Source organism: Leptidea sinapis, chromosome 21 (genome assembly GCF_905404315.1).
Source record: "Leptidea sinapis chromosome 21, ilLepSina1.1, whole genome shotgun sequence".
Lineage (NCBI taxonomy): Eukaryota > Metazoa > Arthropoda > Insecta > Lepidoptera > Pieridae > Leptidea > Leptidea sinapis.
In genome coordinates this window covers 7,450,450-7,478,395 of record NC_066285.1, presented here as the reverse complement: position 1 = coordinate 7,478,395, position 27,946 = coordinate 7,450,450, and the positions used below count along the sequence as shown (strand labels likewise).

General features: G+C 34.5%; 2 protein-coding genes across 3 annotated transcripts; both read left to right on the top strand.

The window, feature by feature from the left end:
- Positions 1-6,154: 6,154 nt before the first annotated feature.
- On the top strand, positions 6,155-11,317 carry LOC126970471 (trypsin alpha-3-like). The gene is made up of 5 exons (XM_050816397.1): positions 6,155-6,271; positions 6,338-6,524; positions 7,521-7,770; positions 8,986-9,129; positions 11,067-11,317. The coding sequence occupies exons 1-5, from the start codon at positions 6,217-6,219 to the stop codon at positions 11,220-11,222; spliced, it is 792 nt and encodes a 263-aa protein (XP_050672354.1). The 5' UTR covers positions 6,155-6,216; the 3' UTR covers positions 11,223-11,317.
- A 3,695-nt stretch (positions 11,318-15,012) lies between these two features.
- On the top strand, positions 15,013-25,365 carry LOC126970466 (trypsin-like). 2 transcript variants are annotated; one of them, XM_050816377.1, is made up of 7 exons: positions 15,013-15,144; positions 16,001-16,184; positions 17,107-17,191; positions 19,120-19,332; positions 19,509-19,652; positions 23,412-23,564; positions 25,206-25,365. In XM_050816377.1, exons 1-7 carry the CDS (start codon positions 15,036-15,038, stop codon positions 25,290-25,292), a joined length of 975 nt encoding a protein of 324 aa, XP_050672334.1. In that variant the 5' UTR covers positions 15,013-15,035; the 3' UTR covers positions 25,293-25,365. The 2 variants fall into 2 exon arrangements, with proteins under 2 accessions (XP_050672334.1, XP_050672335.1); XM_050816378.1 differs by lacking the exon at positions 25,206-25,365 and having other exon boundaries at positions 23,412-23,627.
- The last annotated feature ends 2,581 nt before the right edge of the window (positions 25,366-27,946 follow it).

Below are 27,946 nucleotides of genomic sequence, written 5' to 3'. Positions count from 1 at the left end.
ATTTGAAAGTACATAATAAAGGCTTTTTTATTTTATTTATTTATTTCCTGCAAACCTTAATAACTTTGAAACTATACAATTTAAAACGAGTAAAATCAAACTCTTGATATTGTTATACAAACTTAAATCAATTTCTTAATTAAATCCATCAAGTGAATTACAAAATGATCAATAACACGCACGATTTCGTTACCAGTACAAATTGAAAATTTGACAATAAACACTAATTGGCAAAACACTACACTTACATTTCTTAACTATGATATTAATTGTGTTACTGTTTCGCAGATATTTCATACATGAATTTCTCAACGACAACCTTCGATATAGAGTCGACCGATACGTGATGTTATTTATCTGTGTACAACTTAATTAGAAGTTTACTGTCTGAAACTTAAAACAACTAGATGCGATAGCTTTTTAATGTTTGTAGCATGTGACAAAGGCTTAGAAATAAATTACTGAAGCTTATGTTGAGAACTTAGATTAAGGATTGGTCTAGATACTGCACTACCTAAGAATAATAGCAATTTATTACGGCAACTATTAGATGCTTGTGTGCGTGGCATCTTGACACTCAATGGTATCTTTCAAAATTTGTAACATACGTTTCGTGTTATTTTATATTAAAATTAATAAAATACAAAATACTTATTGATGATATGTGACCCCAGTGTCTTTTTTATTTCTTGTATTATTTTAACAAAGTTTTACTACGCAACCCGGGATTTTAGTTTAAATTATTAGCAGAGTCTAATAGAACAGTCTAGTTGGAGCGCAGTGGAGGCCAATCCTTAATCTAAGGTTTTGAATTGTTATAATATAGTTTTAATAAATGGTTGCGACATAAATTTTGTAACTCTTTACATTTCAATTTAATTGTAATCAAAAGTCTGCAAATTATCAATGTACCTGCCAAGCAATGATTGGCGTTGCTTGGCATTATCAAAATGATTCCTTTAGAATTATTTTCTATTTCATTTAAATCACTACCTTCGCAAAGGAAACAAATAGCACTCTAAGAGAATGGATGTGCAATCTTTTATTCAAAATAGGATTTTAAATATTTTATTGAACTAAACTAAATAAAACTATCACCTATTCGAAAATTTATGCCACAAACTGGAGAATTGATGTCATCTAAGTCGACTTTACCGAGTAGTAAAGAGTTGATGTTTGTTCCTGGTTTGTGAGAACATTTTGATTATCAAAGATAAATACATAAAATATTTAAGAATATATTGAGAGGTGATAAACCTTAAACTATTAACTTTACTAGGATAAGTAAACGTTATTTAATTCAGCTATGAAAAACACTGTTTCTCTTTTATTCCAGAGAATTCTTTCACCTTCTGAGTGTTGAAGGTGGGAAAGAATATTAAGCAAATTCTAATATTTGGGGCTAAAGTATGAAATTGCCGATTTGTAGTAAAACATTTAAATTCGTTTTTTTTTAATTTAACATATTTATTTAATCAAATTTGTATGCCGATATATTGGCGAATTGTGCTGTACACCAATTAATTTTTAACAACTATGTTACCACGATTCATACAAATAAATCATTTCATTTCATTTCATTTCATTTCATTTCATTTCATTTCATTTCATTTCATTTCATTTCATTTCATTTCATTTCATTTCATTTCATTTCATTTCATTTCATTTCATTTCATTTCATTTCATTTCATTTCATTTCATTTCATTTCATTTCATTTCATTTCATTTCATTTCATTTCATTTCATTTCATTTCATTTCATTTCATTTCATTTCATTTCATTTCATTTCATTTCATTTCATTTCATTTCATTTCATTTCATTTCATTTCATTTCATTTCATTTCATTTCATTTCATTTCATTTCATTTCATTTCAAAATTATTACCATTATCATCTATACATTGCTGCCATCTAACAAGAAGGTTATGCGAGTACCTTTGCGGTAAAACTGTGGTAATCTAGATTCGACAAACTGTGTAAAAGCATTTTGTACTGCATCCTGAATAGAAAACTTTTTCTCACGTAGAAAATTGTCCAAATCACGGAAAAATGATAGTCCGTTAAGGCAAGGTCTGGCTGGTTCTAATTGCAGTTCCTGTAGAGTTAAAACTAAAAAAAAATACTTCATTTTAACTTTACTTTATTTCTTATAGAAGATAAATAACATAAATCAAAATTGTGTATGTAATTTAAAATACTATATGAAATGTGCTGTATTTTACTAAAACTTTAAGTAACCTTCACAGGGGTATGGGGGTGAAAAAGTGACCTGGCTAAATAGGTCAGTTTAAAATGATTTAAAAACCTGTAATAATAACTATTTGAAAATTTCCCGTAACCGAGCATGCAAACACTCGTAGAGTGGGCAAATAAATAATCTTAAATCAATGTCCAATAAAAAAAGTTGTGTTTTTTATAACGTTTCATAATATTTTGACTTAACAAAAAGTTGTTTGTAATTTTATTTAAGTGGGTTATCACTGTGACTTTACAGTTGATAACCTGCTCAATATTTTTATATTAGGCAATTGACTTGAGATTTTGCTCTTTCAAATCTTTGTTTTCAAATTTAATTTGTGTGATAAAAATTTAATGAACCTGAATTGATTTTTGAACAACGTCTTATCTTGCTTCTATGTGCCAGATCCTTAATAAATTTATCATCAAGTATTTATCTTTCAATGTCTATACAACAAACCAAATCTTTATATATATAATTCTTGTGTGCGTGTGTATGTCACTGAACTCCTCCTAGACGGCTGTACCGATTTTGATGAAATTTTTTGTGTGAGTTCAAGGGGAATCGAGGATGGTTTAGATTCACAATTGAACTACCTCCTACGGCTGGACCGATTTTGATGATATTTTTGTGTGTTCCAGTGAATTTGAGATTGGTGTGTGTCTTCAGGTGGATTCGAAAATGGTTTAGATTCACAATTAAACTACCTCCTATACGGCTGGACTGATTTTGATGACTTTTTTGTTTGTTTCAGTGAATTTGAGATTGGTTTAGATTCTCAATTCCGTCCATATAATAAAATTCTCCTGCTCATGTGTATGTTAGTGAACTCCTCCTAACGGCTGGACCGATTTTTCAAATTTAAGACGTGTGTACAGGACAACGTCTGTTGGGTCCACTAGTAATCATATAAATACTTGGAAGAACAATTTTGTATTTATGTGCAATGCAAACGCTACGGTCAATTCATTAAGCAATTAGCTGGTAAGAAAACGTATGTTTATTTTATATCAACTGTTCTGTCAATACAAAAACAAAAATGATGTACGTATTCTGGATAAATGTAGTGTTAAGAAAATGTTTATGAGTCTTAAATAAAACAAAAACGTATTTCTGAATGATTTTTAAGGTATTTTAATGTATGTTATCCTATGACACAGCCATCCCGGACTTTTTTGGAGACCTATATAAGATACACAATTCGACCGCACATGTAACAACAAAATATGTAATATCTGAAAGGCAGCGTTTTCGTGGAAAGTTTCCAGGCGGCTTATTTTTAACCAAAACCTCTAACAAATAAACATAAAAATGTATACAAAGCTTCATAAATTATATACTAAAATCTACCTAGAGAACCGCGTTATCCACTGGTGAACACAGCGTCAAAATCGGTGAAGTAACTTATGAGTTTATCACGAACAGACAGACGCGGCGGAGGACTTTATTTTACTATATGTAGGGATTAAAAATAACATGTGCCTTGAAGTAGTTTTAAGGGTGCGTAAGTGAAGCCAGAAAATGGATACACATTCTTTCTGTAATGTCATTGCTTGTGGCAGTGACGTGGTGCGGGTCGTTTCATACTTTAAGTTAAGCGGAGGTAGGAGATGCTCGTCAAGAACCCGTTTACGTAGTAGTGCTACAGGACGATGCACGATGTAGTTATCAAAAAAATCTGTCTTGTGCCTTTATTTGGTGTTTCTAGTAGATACGGAAAGGGTACTTTAAAAAAATGCGAACACCTACCTAAAAACCCGTGACCCTCTCCTGTCATTCCACTATTGTTGCATGAAAGTATTAGGGGCGGTAATCACTTCCCATCAATTTCCATAAAATAATATTCAGTTCTAAACAAACTTAAATCTTATTATTTTTGTATTCTACATTCATGTTTAACAGTGAAATAGCTTACTTTTACTAAGTTTAACTTACCTTTGCTGCGATTAACTTTTATTATAAATTGTACGTGCACGCAGGCAGATGTCGCTTTATCTTCAACATCTGTGTGTCAGTTCCAAGGGAATAATTGTAATTATCTTAGTTATAATTTGAATGTGTTTTTAATCTTCTGTTTCTGTTTTCTTCTCAAATGAAATAAATAAATAATGTTGATTATTAATATATTGTTTACTGTGGCACAGGGAACAAGATTAATAATTTTTCTAAATTATTTAAAATAATATTAGATTTTAGACTACTATTTACTCTAACATAAAAAGTTTAAAAATTTCGAAGGCAGATCAGAAAATAATTAATATTTTTTATTCAAATATTTTTTAAGAATAAGTTATTGAATGTCAAAGTCTGTGAAAATCTCAGCAGCCTTAATAAATTTTCTAAACTAAACCTTAACACAACAAAAAAAATTTTAATAGCTTAGGCGGACCTTTCCCACACAAACGGTTTTAAATTTTTCTTTTGAATTTCGCAATGATCAATTCATAATTTATCTTTGAACGTATTTTTCAGACAATTCAAAATGTCAGATTCCTTTGTAACTATGCACACGTAGATTAAGGATTGGTCTCCGCTGCGCTCCAACTAGATACCACACTACCTAAGAACAATCGCTTTTTATTACGGCTAGTATTAGATGCTTGTGTGCGTCTTTCAAATTTTGTAACATACGCTTCGTATTATTTTACATTGGATTTAATAAAATACAAAATACTTACTGATGATATTTGATCCCAGTGTCTTTCTTATTTCTTGTAGTATTATTTTACTATTTTAGTTTCAATTATTAATTTAACAGAACAACGTTATACATTGTTCGAGACTAGCTCGAGTACGGCCACTTGGGCGTAGTATTAGTTGCCGCACTTTGCGACTACGTCTGTGGTATCTAGATAGAGCGCAGCGGAGACCAATCCTTTTTTTAAGTATGCACACTTATTAAGTACGAATAGCAATGCAATTATTTAAAGGGTCCCACTATCGATACATAGGATCTTCAGGATTATTGATTTTTTAGATACAAAAAAGTCGACTATTTTGTTTACCACACTATTTTTGTTTAAAATTATTGAAAATATTTTCTACTTTTTTTTACTAAATTTGAGGGTGACTTTTAGTTTTTAATCTAAATATTGTTTAAACTATGCTTTTGTAGAAGTAGACCAAAAAAACAACCGACTTCAAAACACTAAATTTTTCAAATCAGCATTGAACGTAAGCACTTTGCAATTTGATTACAGACAGATAGAAATTCTGCCACAGAATTACTGTAAGTCGTTAAGGAGTTCCGTTGATCATCATATTCGACTACGACAATTATTTCACAATAAATACGTTACGGTAGGTAACTTAAATATCCTCATAGCATAAAAAGATTCGGCCGAGTATCTTTAATTTGCTACTCAGAATTGAAGAGTTCCGTTACTTTGTCATGGATTCCATAATTAGAAACCAACCAAAATATCACCTTTGAAGTATATCCTTTCCATTAAAAAAATCATCGAAATCGGTTGGCACGATATTGAGTTATTAGTAAATTTATCATCCACATGCGTATAGCAAATTTAAGACTTTTATGGTTTTCTTATGGATACCATTGTCAGATCTGGACCAAATTACAATGGGAACACACGGGAAGCACCAACTTTCAAATAAAAAAAGAATCAAAATCGGTTCACCCAGTCGAATGTTTTGATGTAACATACATTAAAAAAACATACCGACGAATTGAGAACTTCGTCCTTTTTTGAAGTCGGTTAACAAATGAATAATGAAGTCTGTCGACAATAACAATTATGTGACTAATCTATTGTGCTATTATTAAGTACATTTCAGAACAGTTAGTATACAATACAGATAATAGCATTTTTAATTCTAGGAAATGTTTAGAAATGCTTTTATAATAACTATATAACAAGCAACAATTTTGCGATAAGAGTCAATTTTCTCTTAGTACTTAGACTGAAAATATATTTAAATGAGTTCTCCTGAAATGAATCTCCACATTTCTCACAAGAATGATGGGATTAATACACTGTTTTACAGTATTTTTTATCTATCTTGCAGTACAAGGTGATAATTTTTTTTCTTACGTCATGTTCTAGATATGACTGGTGCCTTAAGCAATTTTTGTTTCAGATGTAAATTGTAAGACGCGACATCGTTCGAAATATGACGGCAAGATTGTTGGTGGATACGATACCACGATTCAGTCCATCCCGTATCAAGTATATTTGCTATTGCAGAAAGGTGATCTTTTCTATCAATGTGGAGGATCGATACTAAATGACATGAACATTTTGACAGCAGCTCATTGTCTCACTGGGTATGTGTGATTAATAATTTGTTTTTTAATGAAAATAAGGGACGAGACGAGCATAACGTTCAGCTGGTGGTAATTAAAACCCTGCCCATAACATTGCAGTGCCACTCAGGATTATTGAAAAACCTAAAAATTCTGAGTGGCACTACAACTGCGCTCGCCACCTTGAGATATAAGATGTCAAGTCTCATTTGCCCAGTAATTTCAGTAAATACGGCGCCCTTCAGACCGAAACACAGTAATGCTTACATGTTACTGCTTCATGGGAGAAATAGGCGCCGTTGGTAACCATAATCTAGCCGGCATCCTATTTAAGAATTGTTTATGTAGTGTATTTTTGTTTTCACTTCACATTGAAGTTCTCATATAGTTTATTGCATTCAAATGCCAAACTCGTACTCTCATACAAACGCACACACGAATACACACACACCCACGCCTTGTTCCCGTCGGGGTAGGCAGAGACACCATAACGCCACCTGCTCCTGTCCTTACAATACTCATATTTCAAAAATCATATTTCAAAGAGACGGCTGAGGCGACATGTTAAGCGTGGTTATCTTCTGTTCTAACATATTATCTGTCATATTATCTTCTAAATACCTTTTTTTATGGAATAGGAGGACAAACGAGCGTACGGGTCACCTGTTGTTAAGTGATCACCGCCACCCACAATCTCTTGCAACACCAGAGGAATCAAAGGAGCGTTGCCGGCCTTTAAGGAAGGTGTACGCGCTTTTTTTGAAGGTACCCATGTCGTCCCGGAAACACCGCGCAAGGAAGTTCATTCCACAGCTTTGTAGTACGTGGAAGAAAGCTCCTTGAAAACCGCTCTGTGGAGGACCGCCACACATCCAGATGGTGAGGATGATATCCTAACTTGTGGCGTGTCGTGAGAAGGTGGAATGCGGAATACCTTAAGTATTGTTGTGGGCTAAGCGCATATCTAAATTTATAGATTTATGATCCTATGTTTATCCTATATCTCCTATATTTTAGCATGGAAAGGGTATATGTAAGAGCTGGGAGTACATATTCCGATCAAGGTGGATCATTTGTTACTTCAAGGCGGTTTTCACAACATCCACTTTACAATAATAAGACTAGTGATTTTGACGTTGGCGTTATAAGGCTAAGCAAAAAACTAGCGCTTGATGGAAGGACGATGAAAGCAATACGTCTTGTCAGAAGTGGGATGAGGTTACCCACTGGAAGTAACGTAACAGTTTCAGGGTGGGGTGCGACATCGGTAAGTTTGTAAATAGTATTAAAATGTTACTTATAAACACTAAAAAAAACACATTTTTTTTAACTCTTTAACACGTACTGGCTGTCCCTGTTAAGTTGGAGTAAATTACAAATGGAAAGATTTACAATAGTTACTATACAAGTGCAGTTTTATAATTGAAGATATTTGTGGAACTCTCCTACTGCAATCACGTGGAATGTTCCCAAGAGTTCCATGATTACTGTCGTCATTTGCAGGATCGCACTACTCAGATTTATAAGATTCATATGTCTCAGTTTTTCATCCTCGACATATCTCAGGTGCAAAGAATTTGTAGTTTTTTTAAAGTGATAACCCTCACTCCTGGGATTAATTACACAAATTAAATTTATGGACGATGCTGGACTCGAACCTCGCGTTCCGTGAGAGCGCTCATCCACTGAGCCAACTGTTCGAAACAAGTAAAGGTCATGTCTTTGTTTTTTTGTAGTGGTAGAGTGCTCGCACGGAACACGAGAGGTCGCGGGTCGAGGCCCGCATCGTTCATAAAATTTGTTTTTAAATTTAATTTGTAAATAGCTCAGGTTTTATTCCACAGAAAAATTGTGTATTAAACATCATTATATATATTATTATAGCTTCTGGGACAAGATCACAAAGAGAATTCATGAGCGTGTACAACCACAATAAAGACATAGGCGGCAATGATCACTTAGAAATATGTATTTGATACGCCCTACCCATTACAATGCAGTGCCGCTCAGGATTCTTGAAAAACACAAAAATTCTGAGCGGCAATACAATAGAGAGAGTTAAGTCGAGACATAATATGTTAAGTCTCATTTGCCCAGTATTTTCACTAGCTATGGCACCCTTCTGACCGAATAATGCTTATAAATTACCGCTTCACGGTAGAAATAGGCACCGTTGTGGTACCCATAATCTAGCAGGCATCGTGTGCAAAGGAGCCTCCCACTCTATATCGTTATATATATAAAAAAAATCGTGTCATGTGTTTGAACTCCCTAAACTACTTGAACGATTTTAGTAAAATTTTGCACATTATGTGCTGTTTGATCCAACTTAAAACATTGGATAGTTTTTATTTCAATTCATGAAGCATATATGCATTTGTTTAGTTTAAGCGCACCGGTCACCAGATAGTTAAATTAAATTAAATAAAAAAATATTTATCTTTTCTTATTTATGATTTAACATACTCTACATATTTTCTAGGAAAATGGTGACACAAGTGAAACATTAATGGCCGTGAAGATACCTATAGTATCAAATAGCGAATGTGCGAAGTCTTACGGAAACAGTCTTACTTCGAGAATGTTCTGTGCCGGAGTACCCCAGGGTGGAAAGGATTCTTGCCAGGTAGAAATGATTTTATTATACTGTTTTTTAGCTCAACTTCAGTACCTTTTATACACACCAATCTGCTTCAATTATATAGGACCATTATTTAAAATTTAAAACCATGAAAATTTCTGGTGAATATGAGATATTTTATTACAAATAATTGACTGAAGTTTAGTAGGCCGCCTGCCGTTTCAAGTTAGAAAACTATTTGTCTGTTATACTTTTATTGTATGCCTGAGCGATAAGTTCTAGTTATTTTTTTTTATGTTAACTTAACTATACTTACATGTATTTATTTATTGAAGTCTCAGCAATAAAAAAAAGATATTCGAAATGACTACCTTTGGCCGCCATAAATACAAACCGTTAATCTGCCTCGCTACGAAACTATGGTCTTGCGCACTGTTTTGATGGGAAATATATTCACTGCTTGATCTAGAGATTTCGATCGTGTCGTTTAGAGCAGGCGATGTCTCTTAAAATTGACTATAATTTGATGCTAGCTTAAGCTGTTCACCTGGGTTAAATCGTTACCTCGTTTACGAGGGCCAGTTATTATATAGACCAAAACATTTGACTTGGGTAGTTCGTGCCTCGTCAGAAGTGGGATGAGATTACCTTCTGGAAGTAATGTAACAGTTTCAGGGTGGGGTGCGACATCGGTAATTTTATAAATAGTATTAAAATGTAACTAACTATTAATGATAGAGTCTCTGGAAAGTCAAAGGTACACTTTAAAAAGTATTCGCAAGACGTTTCTCAATGCGATCTAAGACAGTCTCTTGATGCACTTTGATTGGAATCTTCACTCCTTTTTCACAAAAATGAACCTTTGTGACTCCTTGGTTTAAATATATAAATATTTAAATAAATCATGACTGACGCAGGATAACGACCACGTTCTACTTTTCTATATACTTTGTGATAAAGTCGCTTAAATTGTGATTACCTGGAGGGTGAAAATTTAATACGTTAATATAAGCAGTACTGTTATGTAAAGGATGAATTAAAAATATATTCTAACGGGGACACCAACTAAAACATAATGATGCAGTTTATATGAACGATATGAGATAATAATCTGTACTTACTTAAGGGTGATTGCATACGGTAACACCCAGAGCATGCTGCAAGGCGTGGGTAACATCCTCAAAAAGAAAAATGAAAAATCTTACATGCATCGCTATTTGCGGTAGACATACATAGTTGTAATACCTACTACTTCACTTATAGTTATTTGCACTTGTACTAGCACAGTGTTATTGATTTAGCTATATATATATATTGAAATTGGTCTTTGTTTGTGGCTCTTTTACGCCTACACCACTGATCGCATCGACACGAAACTACCACCATTCGATGCGAAATTTATCCTAGATGGTTAATGGCTTCTTATTTTTTATTACTTAATTTATTTAGATTTAAAATTCGCCCAGCGATACGGGCAGGAACGGCTAGTAAGTTATATAAATAAAAGTGAAATAAAAAGCTAAAAGTCATACTAAGAAATGATGAAAGTTCGAAATAAGACGTTGAACAAATATACTAATAAATTGTTTACTGCCCTTCTGTAGTTATTAGTAATTTAGTAAGGGCTATATTATACCGGGACACCACGGTGACGCAACCAGTCGCCGCAACCAACAAAATGTATGCAGCTCTATACAGAGATACTCACCTGGTGTCCATTTGGTTGCGCAACCAATTTGGTGGCGCGCCTGGTTTCGCCACCGTGGTGTCCCGGTGAAATATAGCTCTAAATGTAAAGATAGCCATGGAAAACATTCCTTTAAACCGTAACATAAAAGTTAATTAGTTCAAGCAGTAGTTTGGCGGCAGAAATACGGCGCTTTGGTGTTGATGTCGCCAAAATCTTAGCTTTATATGTGGCCCAGGCTTATTTCTGCCTCGTGTATATCCTGAAGTAATATGTTGATATTGATAATTCTTAGGGTGATTCCGGTGGACCTGTTGTTTTGCAATCAGGGCAGCAAGCTGGAGTTGTGTCATTTGGCATCGGCTGCGCACGTCAGGGAACTCCTGGAGTCTACACAAACTTAGCGGACAGGCAAATCAGAACCTGGATCAAAATTCAAACTGGCGCTTAGTTACATATCGCGCTTGTAGAAAGAAGATTGCAGCAATAATAACTTTAGAACACTGTTTACTCATAGCACAATAATATAATATTATGTTTAAACAATTTGTTTTTTTGTTTAAGTGATAACCCTCACTTCTGGGATTAATTACACAAATTATGTTACGAACGATGTGGGACTCGAACCCGTGACCCCTAACGTTCCGTGCGAGCACTTTTTCACTGAGCCAACCGTTCTAACCTGCTCAACCCTGATTTTGTATAATAGGAAATTGACTTGAGACGCCGCTCTTTCAAATCTACACAATTAATTACTTAGATTTGAGAGAGCGGTTTCGCGGGTTCGAGTCCCACATCGTTCGTAAATTATGGTAAAAATGAATATTTTGACTTTTACTTTTTTTATGAGTTGTACCGAAAATTTGGAAATCCGCATTCGTTACTACAGTATACAAAAATGGAAATAAAAATGACATTTAAAATTATAGGCCTATCTCCAAGCTATGAATATTTATCAAAATCTTTGAACCTATTATTTACACTCAGGTTTACAGCTCTCTTAAATCAACATTCATACCTGAACAACATGGTTACATGCAGAATCGCTCGACCACCTAATCTGTTATCATTACTTAGTTACTGATTACACGACTGCAAGTATTGACGGAGGTGGACAAGTAGATGCTGTTTTCACCGATTTTAGTAAAGCATTTAACCAAATTGAGCACTGTATACTGTTACTGAAGTATTTGCTGGAATACATGGAAATCTATTCAGTTGGTTCACCTCTTACATTCAAAATAGGTCTAAACAGGTTGTTGTAAAAGGCTATGCCTCTTCTTGGAAATGGGAAAATTTTTCATACCTTTTTCACAAAAGTATGGCTCAGGCACTCCTTCATAGCTAATACCAACCAAACCATCACCGAAGTCAGATGTGACCACGTTGCACTCTGTCGACTAATTGGGAAGCTTCCTTAGAGCTTTGAGGATGAATACGGTCATTTGTTTGTTAAAATGTTGCTAAATTGAAAGAATTTTCATATCCGTAAACAACATTTTTCTATGACCTTCCTTTGCGTATGGCCTCAGTAGTTGTTTCGATTTTACCTCCCTATTCTGTTTTTTAGTTATCAGTTAAGAAAAGACCTGTAGATACGTCCATAATAGGCTGCAAGTCTTAAGTCATCTTTTATCTTTTAAAATAGGCGACATGGTTCTGGGTGCTATCTTCATCTTCCGAGATAAAATTATTGCTTTCAGATAGGATTTCTTCGAATTCTTTCCCTTACTGCTTTGACCACCCTTTTGTCCGAACAGTAGGTGCACAGCCAGATCTTTTTCTGTCACATAGAGAAGAGTTCTTATTGAAACTATCAATAGCCCGGTACACAAACATTTTACTAATACCAAGCGTATGGAGAGTTTTTAAAATTGCGTTTGGCTCCATATCTACTTTGTGTAATGCAATCACAGCGATTCGGTTCTCTTTAACACCCAACTCCAATTTTGTATCGCAAAATACTGTACAATGTATTGGCGCCAAAATGAGAAAACTCAATGAACAATCATATAAAAATGACATATTCCAAATTCAAATGTAACATTTTGATTATTTTTAATTGAAACAGTATTTATGGACAGACTAAGTTAATTATATAACTCCTGCATCAATTATTGCCGCCATTTAATATTTGCCGCCAATTTAATACACTTACTTAAAGTAATCAGCAACTAAATTTATTTAATTCCACGTCAACCTGCTTTCGTCGTAATGTCATTGACTCCCTTCGTAAGGAAGCTGAATTTGTAGAAATTACAATAATTTTTGTTACACTAATTTAAATTATATGTATTTCTCTAAATCTTTTGTACATGCCATTATTAATATTTTTGATATGTCTTTTAGTTTAAAGTCTCCTTGCTGATATTATTATATTTGTGTATCAATATTTTTGGTTTGTCAAAGGAAGTAAAGTAAAATAAATATAAAAATAAGTATGAAATTAAGAAATTAAACTTAACTATATCTAAACTAGACTACACTATAATTATTACCAATTTTATAGAGACAGATTAGTTTAAAATAAATTTCATTTTGTTTGCGTGTACCCTTATGTCGGTCAAATTATTTTCCCCTACAATTCAACGTTAAGAAGTAAAATACCAAATAATCATACCACTGCATTCGCTAAAATAACAGTTTGAGTAAACATATCATCTCAATGAGTCATCGGTCGGTAGTATAATTTTGTACTTATAGTTTACAATAATGTATGAAGGAATGAATACTAGAATATAGATAATGTTTTGACTAATATAAGATATGCATAATTTACTTTTCTAATTCCTATCTAAATATCTAGATACTGGTGACAAAATAAACTAAATATCTGACAAAATTCAATATGTAATCTAAACCCCCAAAGATATTTAATCTCATATATCGTCAATAAAAATATATTTTGGCCTTGTTTTAGGAAATGTGTTTTAGTGTAGGCACTAGATATCATTATCAATCATCATCAGCCGGAAGACGTCCACTGCTGGAGAAGGCCTCCATCTAAGATCGCCATGCTGATCGGTCCTACGCTGCCCTCATCCAACGTATTCCGGCGATCTTATCTAGATCGTCGGTCCATCTTGTGGAGCCTACTAACACTATGTCTTCCGGTGCGTGGTCGCCATTCGAGGACTTATCTGTCCATAGAACGTGTGCCCACTGCCACTTCAGTTACACAATCATTTGGGCTGTGTCGGTGACTTTGGTTCTCCTACAGATCTCCTCATTTCTGATTTGATCGCGCAGGGAAACTCCGAGCATAGCTCTCTTGATTAACCTCTGAGTGACCACGAGCTTTATAGGCTTATGTTATAACTGTATAACCTGCCGCAGTTTATGTATGTGCTTTATGGTGCTAAAGCCTTTTAGGAATCCGGCTTTTTCGGGAGGATGGAAGTCTGGATATTCCTAGACAACAGCTTATATGCATGGCTTTCTTCTGTTGGCATTCTTTAAAAGCAATTTATCGCCCTTTTTTAAGAACAGCATCACTAAACACAACACATAACAGCACCACAAAACGAAACGTTGTTGGAAACGTTGGGTTAAACTAAAATAAGAACAAAAATCTAATGTAAAAAACCACGCAAAAACACGCGTTATAATCCTTTAAAAGTGTTTTTTATTTTAAATAGGATTAATTTATTAGGATAATAAAAAATATGTATCTACTTACATTATTTTTCACTTACTAACGTGTGATTTACTTAAAAAAAATTCAAATTTCAAATTTCTATATTTGTTAATAAGATATATATACAAAATTACTTATAATCTACTTATTAAAGCAATTAACAATTAAGCCTTATATAATTATGTAGGTATCAGAAAACTTATTTCTACAACCCTATCTACCTGTTGAGGGATAAAACTTTATTATCCTTAAAAAATTTATACATAAGGTTTGTGGGGAAAAATCCAGGAAACTGGGAAAAACTGGCTATTTGCTATTACACAGTGTGATTTACTGGAAAATAGATAAATCGTATAAAGAACTGTCGACGTATAGTGAAAGTGCATTTAAATTTAAAAAAGCAGGTCTATAAAACGTACCCAATTTTTTAATATATGTTTCTTAACTACCTTAAAAGGAGGCTTTATATATTAAGGCATTGAATTCAGTAGAAACCTTCGCCTGAGTTCATGGATGATTACAATCCTAAAGAATAATTAAATATTTGAACGAGTCGAGTCGATTGATTAAAAAACGTATGTACTCGTAGATAAGAAATAATTTATTTCTTTTAAAAAACTAAACGGAATGCTATTTAAAACAATTTGTTTTATATCATTTATTCTTCAACGCGACAATATGAAAAGACTAACGTATTCGCTTTTGTTATATTGTATTCTATTTAGTGTTTTGGAAGGTATGTGATATTATTATTTTTTTATGGAAAAGAAGGACAAACGGGCGTACGGGATACCTAGTTTTGAGTGATCACCGCCACCCACATTCTTTTGCAACACCAGAGAAAGGTGTACACGTTTTTTTTGAAGGCACCCATGCCGTATCGTCCCGGAAACATCGCACAAGGAAGCTCATTCTACACCTTTGTAGTACGTGGAAGAAAGCTTCTTGAAAACCGCACTGTGGAGGACCACCACACATCCAGATGGTGGGGATGATATCCAATTTGTGGCGTGTCATGCAAAGGGCTTTTTGGGACACTCGCCGTGATAAATGCGGTAGAAGACACACATTGAAGTGACGTCTCTATACAACGCCAAGTGATCCAGCTGTTCACAGAGCACTGGGTCCCCGAAAAATCGAGCTGCTCTGCGTTGCAAGAAAGTAAGTTGAAAAAACGCACTGTGAACTTTGATTTAATATATTAAATTTTGATGTTTATATGACTACCAATGACTACCTAAGGCTCCTTTGCACAGGATGCCGCCTAGATTATGCGTACCACAACGGCGCCTATTTCTGCCGTGAAGCCGTAATGTGTAAGCATTACTGTGTTTTGATCTGAAGGGCGCCGTAGCCAATAAAATTACTGGGCAAATGAGACTTAACATCCTCTGTCTCAAGGTGATGAGCGCAGTTGTAGTGCCGCTCAGAATTTTTGGGGTTTTTCAAGAATCATGAGCGGCAATGCATTGTAATGGGCAATGCGTATCAATTACCATCAGCTGAACGTCCTGCTCGTCTCGTCCCTTATTTTCATAAAGAAAGACTAGAGAAAATTTTGTAATATTTGTAAATTTTACTTTTTTTTTCAGATGTTTTGGGTGACGAAGGTAATCATTTGGTCGATGGTAAGATTGTTGGTGGAGTCACCACAACTATAAAAAAATATCCGTATCAAGTGTCCCTAAAAATGGTGAAGGGTAATGGCTATTATCAATGTGGTGGTTCTATAATAAGTGCATCATATATATTAACAGCTGCCCACTGCTTGTATGAGTAAGTATTAACTTTAACAAAATTTTAACCATAGATAGTTTTGTTAAGTTGTTTTAAGTTACTCAATACTAATATAAAACAATTTGTTATTTTACATAACAAATTGCTTTTGAAAGAGCGATATATTAAGTCAATTTCCTAATATACACATATTGGGGTTGAGAAGGTTATCAACTGTAAAGTAGATCGTGTAGATGAAGCCACAACCTGAGAGTTGAACGAAACATATAAAATTTATTAATGATACTTCACTCCAACGGTTGGCTCAGTGGAAAGAGTGCTTGCACGGAACGCGAGAGGTCATGGGTTTGGGGTCCCACATCGTTCATAAATTTTGTTTTCAAATTTAATTTGTGTATGTCAGCATTGTTTTGGCGTAATTTAATACGTCAGTCATCAGAAAATATTCTTACGTTTGTTTAAATTTAATCAAACAGTGGGAGGCTCCTTTGCACAGGTTCCCGGCTAGATTATGGGTACCCACAACGGCGCCTATTTCTGCCGTGAAGCAGTAATGTGTAAGCATTGTTGTGTTTCAGTTTGAAGGGCGCCGTAGCTAGTGAAATTACTGGGCAAATGAGACTTAATATCTTGTCTCAAGGTGACGAGCGCAGTTGTGGTGCCGTTTAGAATTTTTGGGGTTTTTCGAGAATTCTGAGCGGCACTAGATTGTAATGGGCAGGGCGTATCAATTACCATCAGGTGAACGTCCTGCTCGTCGGGTGCCTTATTTTCATTCAAAAATAAATTAGAGCTCATTGATTTCAACGCAAGCGCTTTTCAAAAGAAGTCTCCCATTGAAATGGGAATAGATGGATACCTTGTTTAGATCTGATTATAAAAATACACCAATATTTATCATGATTTAGGGCTTATTTATTTACTTATTAAAATAATTATGGCAATGTACTTCACTTTTTAGATTCGAAGACGTTTACGTAATCGCGGGCAGCACTGTATTGGAAAACGGTATGCAGTTGGTGTCACTAGGAAACAATTTATTTGAGGTTAGTATTCTAATTGATTATTTTACATCTTCCAAATACTTTTTCATCATTAATAGAAAAATATCTCCACTTATAAAATTATTAACTATAATTTAAGAATAAGATCATGTTGATTATTATTTGCTACTTGCCTATGTAACAAAAATAAGCTAGTGGTAATGTAATTATTACGGTATGCGTACCATGCAATAGATAATACCTACATTAATTATTGAATTAACTACCCATAAAGCGTCACAATTGACGAATTGCTAAACAAAAAATCAGGTAAATAATTTATTGCGAAAGTTTTACACGCAAATGTACTTATTAAATAGACATGAGAAAAATTGGTAGGGACTATTAAATTGTCACACACAAAAACATATTAATGATTTTGAGACAAATATTGATATTATACGAAACACGAGAATTACTTAATTAGTGTAATTTTGTTTCTGAATAAGTTAATGATGATGATTTAAAAAATATATATATCAAGAATATGCTATCTCTATATTGAACAGGCAAAAATAACCGTTTGTTTTTACAGAAGAGTAAAACAAGAGAACGTGCTGTTAAGTAATAGTAAGTGATCACCCCTTCCAATATTCACATGTAACGAGTGGATTCACAGGAGTGTTATCAGCCTTTTAAATAGGCATACGCGCATTCTTTGCAGATGTCATATCAACCTGAAAAAACTGCGCAAGGAAGCTCACTTTACAGCTTTACGTGGCAGACAGTTCCTTGAAACTATCTGCCACACAACAACTAATGTACGAGTGTCATCAATGGCTGGATCGAGTTGCCTATTGGGTAACTCTGCGCCATCAAGGGACACAGAAGTTTGTTGGGGAGTGATGCAGCGGACGAACTTGGAAGGCAGGGATCAGTAACCCAAGTGGCCGGCCCATTGCCACTTCTGCCGCTGCCCTTCAGCCAAATGCGTTCATAGATACGCTCTCTCACCAACAATCTTCACAACACCCGACGGATAAACGTCTCAAGCTGAGGCAGTCAAAAGAAGCGATATCTGCACAATCGCCCAAACTGACCTGTCGACATAAAAATTCTTGAAAATGACACGGTATCCGAATCATGGTGGGCACCCTAACGGGTTACAAATCTTAGTAAGCATCTTTTCATAAGTGGCGTAATGGAGTTCAAAGTGCAGGCCCCAGCCAACCCCAAGTACATCACTCCTCTTCATCGTCCCATTCGAGGTCGCACGGGTAGCAGCAGCTATTAGAAATCCGTGTGAAGGAGGAGGCAAAATCTCACAGATCGTGGAGATTTAACGCGTGAGCATGTGTGAACATACTGATAGCTATGTAACGATGGTCGTGTAAACTTTTGACTCTGAAGTCGCTTTTGATGGCCTGGTTCCTCACATACATCTTATTAGTAGGGCTTATAAACGTGGACCACGAAGGTACTGCTTACATGAGTCAACAAAGTAGGTTACTCTTATGGAAAATATTTTCACTATCAGGCTTCAGGAGAACACTGAATGTAAAGTAAGACCTTCGCAACGATAGTCATTGTGACGGTCTTCGTCACGTATTCGATTATATGGAACCGACGATCTGTGGTGGCCCCGAGGTATATCACCGGCGGTGTCAGTGATCATGATATTACTTGTCCATTCAGTGAGTACCTTCTCCGATGTAACTGGGTCTTACTCACGTTAACCAATAGTTTTCATTATTTAGGCCATTCTGGTAGGGTGATGAATTGGTTCTATGTCTTAGACAATGTGTGCTTCAGTGACATAGTGAATAATCCATATTTTCCCAGTTCCAGGAGGATATCAATGTGAATTTAGCGTACAGCAATGTTAGTAAGTCTGTGTCGTAGGTAGTTTCTTCTTGAGGACATCGTATAGTGTGTATGTGTCTAATATAATTATGCAAATAATTGTTAATGTAATTGCTTTAACGTTATAGGAAGTACCAATATTACCAAAAACAAAGGCACGCAACTTCACATGGCATCCTAATTACAATACTTCAACTGGCGACTACGATGTTGGTATTGTACAACTTGAGAAACCATTGAAACTCAATGGAATAAATGAGGCTGCTATAAGACTTGTGAAAAGCGGAACCAATATCAAACCTGGGACAGGGGTAACTGTATCTGGATGGGGTACTACTTCAGTAAGATATATTTTACATATTATCTATACAATTTACAATATCATTCAAGATCTATGGGACATAATTGCTTCCTTTGTCAATTTTGGAACAATGCTCAATTTTTAAATGACCTGAAATTAAATAACATGAATTTCTATGATTCTTTATTGGATAATATTTATTGTATACTCTTTTAGGAAAACGGCGAGACCAGTGACTTATTAAAAGAAGTAGAACTGTTTGTAGTTTCTGATGAGGAGTGTCGTAAGCACTATGGTAGTCGCCTGACACCGAGGATGTTTTGTGCTGGATTTGATAAAGGTGGCAGAGATACATGCCAGGTGATCTGTTTTACTAAATTTATTGCTTTAAGTATAAATAATCTAGTTCTCAGATAAGTAAATATTAAAATTCTAGTAAAAACGAATGTTTTCACATCATTTAATAAGTAATTGGCAGGATGTAGTATAGCAGTTGACTTTATATTTATTTTATGAAGCAATAAAATAGATAAAAATGAGGTCATTAATATCCTTCATACTATTGCATCCAAGTGTTATTTATATTTCAAATCATTTTACAGGTTATTTGATTTTATGTTGTGTCTAAAGTGCAAAAAGGTATCGTAGATGTAAATAGATTCCATGGAAAATCTATAACGGCTCGAAGTTCAGCAGATTTTTCTTAAAAGAACATCATATTTTGCTATATAGGCTACGGTGTCATTCTCCAATTGCAGAGGTGAGAGCGAAGCCAGGTTGAAGTGGGAGGCTCCTTTGCACGGGATGCCGGCTAGATTAGGGGTACCACAACGCCGTGAAGCAGTAATGTGTAAGCATTATTGTGTTTCGTTCTGAAGGGCGCCGTAGCTAGTGAAATTACTGGACAAATGAGACTTAACATCTTATGTCTCCATCTTATGAATCCTAAACGCCACTGAATTTTAATGGGCAGGGCGTCTCAATTACCATCAGCTGAACATCCTACTCGTTTCGTCCCTTATTTTTATAAAAAAAAATCAACAGTGGGTTTAGGTTTGACTACACTGCTATAGAGGCAATGATCAGATGTCAAAAGATTGACGAATCTGTTGTGTGTCCTCAGCATAATATCCAAGAAATTGAAACAACAAAATTGAAAAGGTATGCACAGATCTCCCTGCATAGTCTGTTATGCTTGACCAAAGCGAGTTCTCATTAAACTCATAAAATCATGTGCCGTGCTTCAAGGGGGATCTGAAGCACATCGTCAACTGCCGATTTATGATAATAATTTGATCCATTAAGCGATCAGTTTTTGCTATAACTCCACGAGACCTTGCGACAAAATGTTAATATTTCCTTAATAAAATTTATTGAAGTAGGCGTTACTTTGCGGAAATCCTTAATTACGAGACTAAGACTACTGAGTCTCGTGCAAGATTTTGGCAACATGTCCTGAAGACGCGTCGTGTAGAGGCGAAACACGTGTCGAATTGTTTAAAGACAAATATTGGCGGAATTAACACTAAAGAAAACACAAATCATTTGGATATTTCCTTAATATTAGGAACTATAATAAATAGCAATACAATATTAAATATCTGATATTCGATGTCTTGAAAGTTCAAGAGTACGTCATATTTTTATTACAAACTTTTTCAATATCATTTTAATTTTAGAAGTAATAATACTTCAACAATTGACATCTTGAACTATGGATATTACTTCATAAAGCAATATAGCCGAAGTCAAAGAGGATCATTGGGAAATTTTCGTACGATAATGTATTATAATGTTGTTACCTAGATTTTTTTATGGAAAGGGGGGACAAACGAGCGTATGGGTCACCTGGTGTTAAGTGATTACCGCCGCCCACAATCTCTTGCAACACAAGAGGAATCAGAGGAGCGTTGCCGCTTTTTTTTAAGGTACCCTTGCCGTATCGTTCCGGAAACACTGCACAAGGAAACTCATTCCACACCTTTGTAGTACGAGGAAGAAAGCTTCTTGAAAACCGCACTGTGGAGGACCGCCACACATCCAGTTGGTGGGGATGATATTTTAACTTGTGGTGTTCATGCGAAGGTCTAATTCAGCGGCAGGAATCAGGTGAAACAGCGTTTTGGAACACTCCCCGTGATAAATGCGATAGAAGACACACAATGAAGCGACGTCTCTACGCAACGCCAAGTGATCCAGCCATTCACAGAGCACTGGGTCCCAAACAATTCGAGCTGCTCTGCGTTGCACACGGTCAAATGGATCGAGCTTATACTGGGGTGCGCCAGACCAGAGATGACAGCACTACTCCATGTGTGGCCGGACCTGCGTTTTGTAAGCTCTAGCGCTATAATCTGGGCCTGCTTGGAGTATTGCCCTGATCTATTTATGACGTCCAGCTTCTTCGAAGCCAATTTAGCTTTGCCCTCCAGATGAACACGGAATTGGCAATCGCTCGAGATTTCAAGACCAGTATTCCGATACTAGGCGAGGCTAACAGTGTTGTCGAGTGCGGTGATACGATAAATGGTTTTTTTTTGCGGTGAACCGCAAACTTGAGTTTATAGATTCTACAATATTGTAACAATTATGACTAAGTTCAGCTATCGAACAGCAGAAATGTGTAAACATTATTGTGTTTTGGTTCGAAGGGCACCGTAGCTAGTGAAATTACTGGGTAAATGAAACTTAACATCTTAAATCTTAAGGTGAAGAGGGCAATAGTAGAGCCGCTCAAAAATTTTGGGGTTTTCAAGAATTCTGAGCGGCACTGCATTATCATGGGCAAGGCGTATCATTTACCATCAACTCAACGTCCTGCTCGTCTTGTTCTTTTTTCATTAAAAACATAAAATGTCTTAGTTGCCTTAAGAAAAAACTCTTTTATTTTTATTCCTCTAAATTCTTATAGGGATTATGTCTCAGTAAACAGACCATGTTAATAAGTACAGATATTATAGATACACCAAAGACGGCATTTTTTTTATGCGAAATACTAGTCCTTACTTTTCATAAGAAGAGCAATGTCAAGTTCACTAATATGTTTCTCTTTTTTAACCACATACCTAGATATATAAAAATGAATTGCTGTTCGTTAGTCTCGCTAAAACTCGAGAACGGCTGGACCGATTTGGCCAATTTAGGTCTTGAATTATTTGTGGAAGTCCAGGGAAGGTTTAAAAGGTGAATAAATAGGAAAATGCTGCTAAATTAAATAAAAACAACAAATTTGTTTTTCCTTTGATGTGTCCATACATAATTTCTATGAGAGAATTTATTGACGCACGCTTTGACAGTTCTGCTGTGAAACAATTTCATTACGACAGCAGGGTGCATAATTTACGAAGTAATTTTTGATGTTATGATATATTATTGACAAATTCATATAAAAACATTATTTTACTTTCTTAATGATACCACAGATACTTATATTTAATAAAACAAATCTTATAACTATATTTACAATACTACGGCTACATAAAATTAAAACTATCATTACGTGGAAGCGTACCAAGAATACTGGCAGCATTACCGCGTTGGATAGCAAGGCTGATCCGTTGACCGAAACAGCTGCCAGCGCTTGGATTTCCAGTAGCCTTATTGAGGCGCGAAGATAGTATTTTGAACATTCTCCGCGCCTCTGGGCCCCACGGGCCAAGTGTCTCGACACCAAACGGCACAAAGATGTATGACTCACTGAGACCAACATATTTGCGACGCTTGCTGTCTTCGGCAGTCGAAGCAGCAGCCCCAGCACCAACTGACGTAACTTGGACATGAGAAGGAGCCAGAGTGTCGACGCAAGTAGCGTCCCACACCAGCGCCCTTCCCCGTGCCCAAGCCACCAGCGTCATTCCATCAGGACGCTTGCCATCGCGGCGGGTAATACCATTTGGCTCTAAAACAGCTGGTATATTAAGAGCAGCAAATGCCCTGCGGATGACTTCATTAATGCTGGCGTGACGACTGATACGGCCTGCCGATTTTAGGCAGGATAACCCGTGGCGTCCTAGAGCATCTAAAACATTATTTTATTTATTATATACAGAACAACGTCTGTCGGGTCAGCTAGTTGTTAATAAAATGAATTATTTACATTACATTATTCTGACGTTCCAGGGTGACTCTGGAGGTCCTGTGGTGCTTACACGTTCGCAAGTTCAGATTGGAATAGTGTCTTACGGGACTGGTTGTGCTCGGGCCCACATTCCAGGAGTGTACACAAAAATTGCAAATGAAGAAATTAAATCATGGATCGAAAATATGACTAAGGTTTAATATTTAGATATTTATTTTATTTAACCACACACCGACGAACATTAAAATTTATTTTCATGATGTAATTTCATTTTCCCCATTAATATATTTAAATAATAATGACACCACAAATTGGGAACGGAGCGACCGCCGTTAGAATATGTATATGATGATTTTGGTTATATCGATATTTTATAAAAAAAAAAAAGATGAAGCACGCTGAAATGCTTCTACCGAAGAACCAGTTCTAAGGCATAAATTTTCGAATGGGTGGTAGTTTTTTACTTTCACTTTGTATTCATATCCTGTTTAATATAAAAAAAAATTAAATTTGAATAAGGAAGGAGTGTCTTACGACATTTCTAACGGTCAGAGTACCAATTTTTTTTATGGCTAAGTATTGCTTAAATTGACATCGAAAATAATTCAAAATCAGTCAGGTAAGTTAAAACCCATTAAAATAGAACGAGCCGTTTGAGAAATATTAAAATTAAACTAAAAATCATGCTGTAACAAAGTACCATATAGAAAATATATATAATAAGGATATCTTAAGGCAGATCATGACGTTAACACATAAACTAATCAATATTTTGTGAATAAAACTAAAACACTATCATAAATGTTTTACAATTTAAATACTAATATTTAATATGATAAATAAATGAATATCTATATACACATATAATATACTAGCTCACCCAGCAAACGTTGTATTGCCGATATTAAAATCGCGATACAAAAGTAACTGTTGAACGTAAATGGGTGAAAATTTGAAGTTGTATGTATTTTTTTAATGCTGACTCATAATCAAACAAATTAAAAAAAAAAATTCAAAAACATTAAAAAAAAAATGGCGTCGACCACCCTTAACATTTAGGGGGATGAAAAACAGATGCTGTCCGATTCTCAGACCTACCCAATATGCATTCAAAATTTCATGAGAATGGGTTAAGCCGTTTCGAAGGAGTTTACAAACACCGCGACATGATAATTTTATATATTAGATGTATAAATATGAAGGTATTATTCCCTATATTTCAATTTGCAGCTAAAACTCGTCGCAGACGCATAGTGTTTGTATGTCGCAATAGGTATAAGGCTCCCATCGTGCACTATGGTAATATAATGTATGAAAGTCAAAGTCAAAAATATATTATAATATATTGACACACTTTTACACAAATTATCTTGCCCCAAGTTATGGGCTGTGTTATGGGTTGCAAGAAAACGATATATTTAAGACAGTAGACTTACTTAAACATACATAAATACATATAAACATCCATGACTGGGAAACAAACATCCATATTAATTATATAAATTCTTGCACCTACCGGGATCTGAACCCGGGACCCTTAGTTTACGTCCACACGGCTATACAGGTCGTCGTATGGTGGTTGCAAGTCAATACCTATAAGGGTGTAGAAGATAGGGGGGTTGACGTATACATTGTTCTAGAAAATTCAAGAATGATCTAGGGATTTCTAGAATTATTTGGAAAAGTTTCAAATCTAACCCTTTATTTTCATCAAATGAAAATGTTTTGGAAAGTGTAAGAAAGATCCAGAAATATTTTATATGAAAAAATTGTGTAGTATTTACAGCTAGTAATATAATATTTGGTTTAAAAGTTTCTAAATAATGTGATTACAGGTGAAGGAAATAAAGTTGTATAAAAATATAATAGAGAACTTCATACATAATCTAATGAAGACAATTTCAAAAGGGGTGAAGAAGTAATTTGACGAAAACAGCAAAAAGGTGGTGCTGCAGAATGAATAAATTCAAATAAAGAAACTTTTTATTCTTTCAATTTCGTTTAAGATGGAATTTGCCGTTCATTTTCACCGTTGATATTTGGTTTGAAGTTTGAAGTTGAATTAATATTTAACCCCTTATTGTTTAGTGTATAATGTGGCCCTGCACTTAAACTAGGATATTAATTAAATTTAAATAAGTTTAAAATAAAATTTATAAGTTTAATTTTATTTTTTTAGTTTAACTATAGTTTAGTTTTATTAAAAAATGGTTCCGTCGTAAATCCTACTACCCCAAAGCTGCAAATATCTAACGGCCGTTCCCAATATACTATCTGCAGATAGAGATGAAGAACTACATTCTACTGTCAGTATTTAGCTGTCAATAATGTGAAGCTGTCCCAATATACCCGTTAAGTGATTCTTATCGCCTTATTTTGGGACGCGTGAATTGCAATTTCCATTGTTATTGGTGGGATGGTTATTAGTTATCGATTAAGACACTTACATATCAAGCGATTGACTATCAAATACTCTATAAAAACATTGAAAGCTGCACCAAGGAAAGTAAACAATCAGAATATTGTATTTTAGAAGAGAACATAATAAAAAGCATAAAACAGAGTAGAATAAACAAAAAAAAAGATATGCAACACAGTTAAACAAGATTGGATAAATAAAAATATCATAGAGGGTATAGATAGAAGAAATGCACTATGGCTAAAATATAGAAAGAATCCTCAATATACTAAAATAGGTCAAGAGTTTATGACAGAGAAAAAAAATGTGGCGAAAATCATACAAGACTATAAAACTAAATATTATTGTAAATATTTTAGAAATTGTCAAAATAAGCCTTCGAAAATGTGGTCCCTAATAAATACCCTATGCTGCAAAAAATCGAAGGATATTACTGCTCCAGCTAAGCTAGAAACCGAAGAAGATTCTATTTGTGATCCAGTCGAAATTTGTGAATATTTTAATTATTTCTTTTCTACTATTGGTGAGACTCTGGCTAATGCAATATCTTCTACATACCATAAGTCTAATGTGTTTATTGGTACTAAGACAGTGTCGACACAACTTTCTCAATTATCACTCACATCTACCGATGAAGTCAGCAAGATAGTAGACAATCTTAATAGTAATACGGCTGCTGGCATTGATGGCATAAACACTAAAGTTATCAAATGCATCAAGACATTAATCATCTCCGATCTCACAAACTGTATAAATAAATATCTCAAACGAGGCATTTTCCCCGACAGTTTAAAACTTGCCAAAGTTACTCCCATTTTTAAGTCAGGCAGTAAAAGTGATCCACGCAACTACCGCCCGATATCTGTTCTCCCTATTATCTCAAAATTTTTTGAAAAAATTATATATAATCGCTTAGAAATATACGTAAACTCTAACAATATTATATCAACAATCAATATGGCTTTCGGAAAAAATCAAATACACAATCAGCTACAATAGACCTTTTCACAAAACTAAAAGTAAATATAGACCAAAAGAAAATAGCTCTAGGGATATTTATAGACCTAAAAAAGGCGTTCAACACTGTAAGTCATGAAATACTCTTGGAAAAACTAGCAAATCTAGAAATAACGGGCTATGCACATAGCATGTTTAGATCCTATTTACAAACCGTAGTCAGAAAGTGAAAATCAGAGAATATAAGAGTAAGCCGAAACCTGTTAATTTTGGCGTTCCTCAAGGATCAATATAAGGTCCAATGCTATTTCCGATTTATATTAATAGCATAAATGAAATAGGTTTAACAGGAAACATAACTTTATACGCTGACGATACATGTTTATTTTACTATGGCAGCTCAATACACACAATTATTACAGATGCACAAAATGATTTGATTTTACTCAATAAATGGTTAAAATATAATTTACTTACTATAAATACCTTAAAAACAAACTACATTATATTTAAATCCAAAAATAAAAAAATCCCTAACTATCAGCCTCTTAAGATAAATAATGTAGAAATAAAAAGGAGTGATAAAGAAAAATATCTAGGACTCATTCTTGATTGTAACCTTACTTTGAAACCACATATTGACAAAGTCAGAAACAAGCTTGCCTCTCTCACTGGACTATTACGGAGTATAAGACGATGTCTTCCACAAAAAGTGCGTTACCTTATCTATAACATACTTGTTAAGCCCCACATTGATTATATGGTAGAACTCTGGGGCTCAGCAGCTAAAACCAATATAAATATAGTACAAATAGCCCAAAATAAATTGATAAAGGTACTATTTAATTATAATTATTTAACGCCAACTGAAAAAATTTACAAAAAAATAAAATTTTTGAACAATTATCAAAATAATAAATAATAATCCTATATTCCACTATATTAGATGTAAACCTACATATATTATTAATTAATGTGTGTACAATACTATAATACTAATAACAACATTATAATTTAATACTAATAACATACGCAACTATAAAAATAAATTCAAAACTTACCGAAATGTACATATATATTTACTATACATATCTACTTTAAATGCTTTAATTAACATAAAATACATACACGTAATTAGTGTCATTCAAAAAAAAAATATATATAAAAAAAATATATCAAACTATACTTACCCCGACGTGC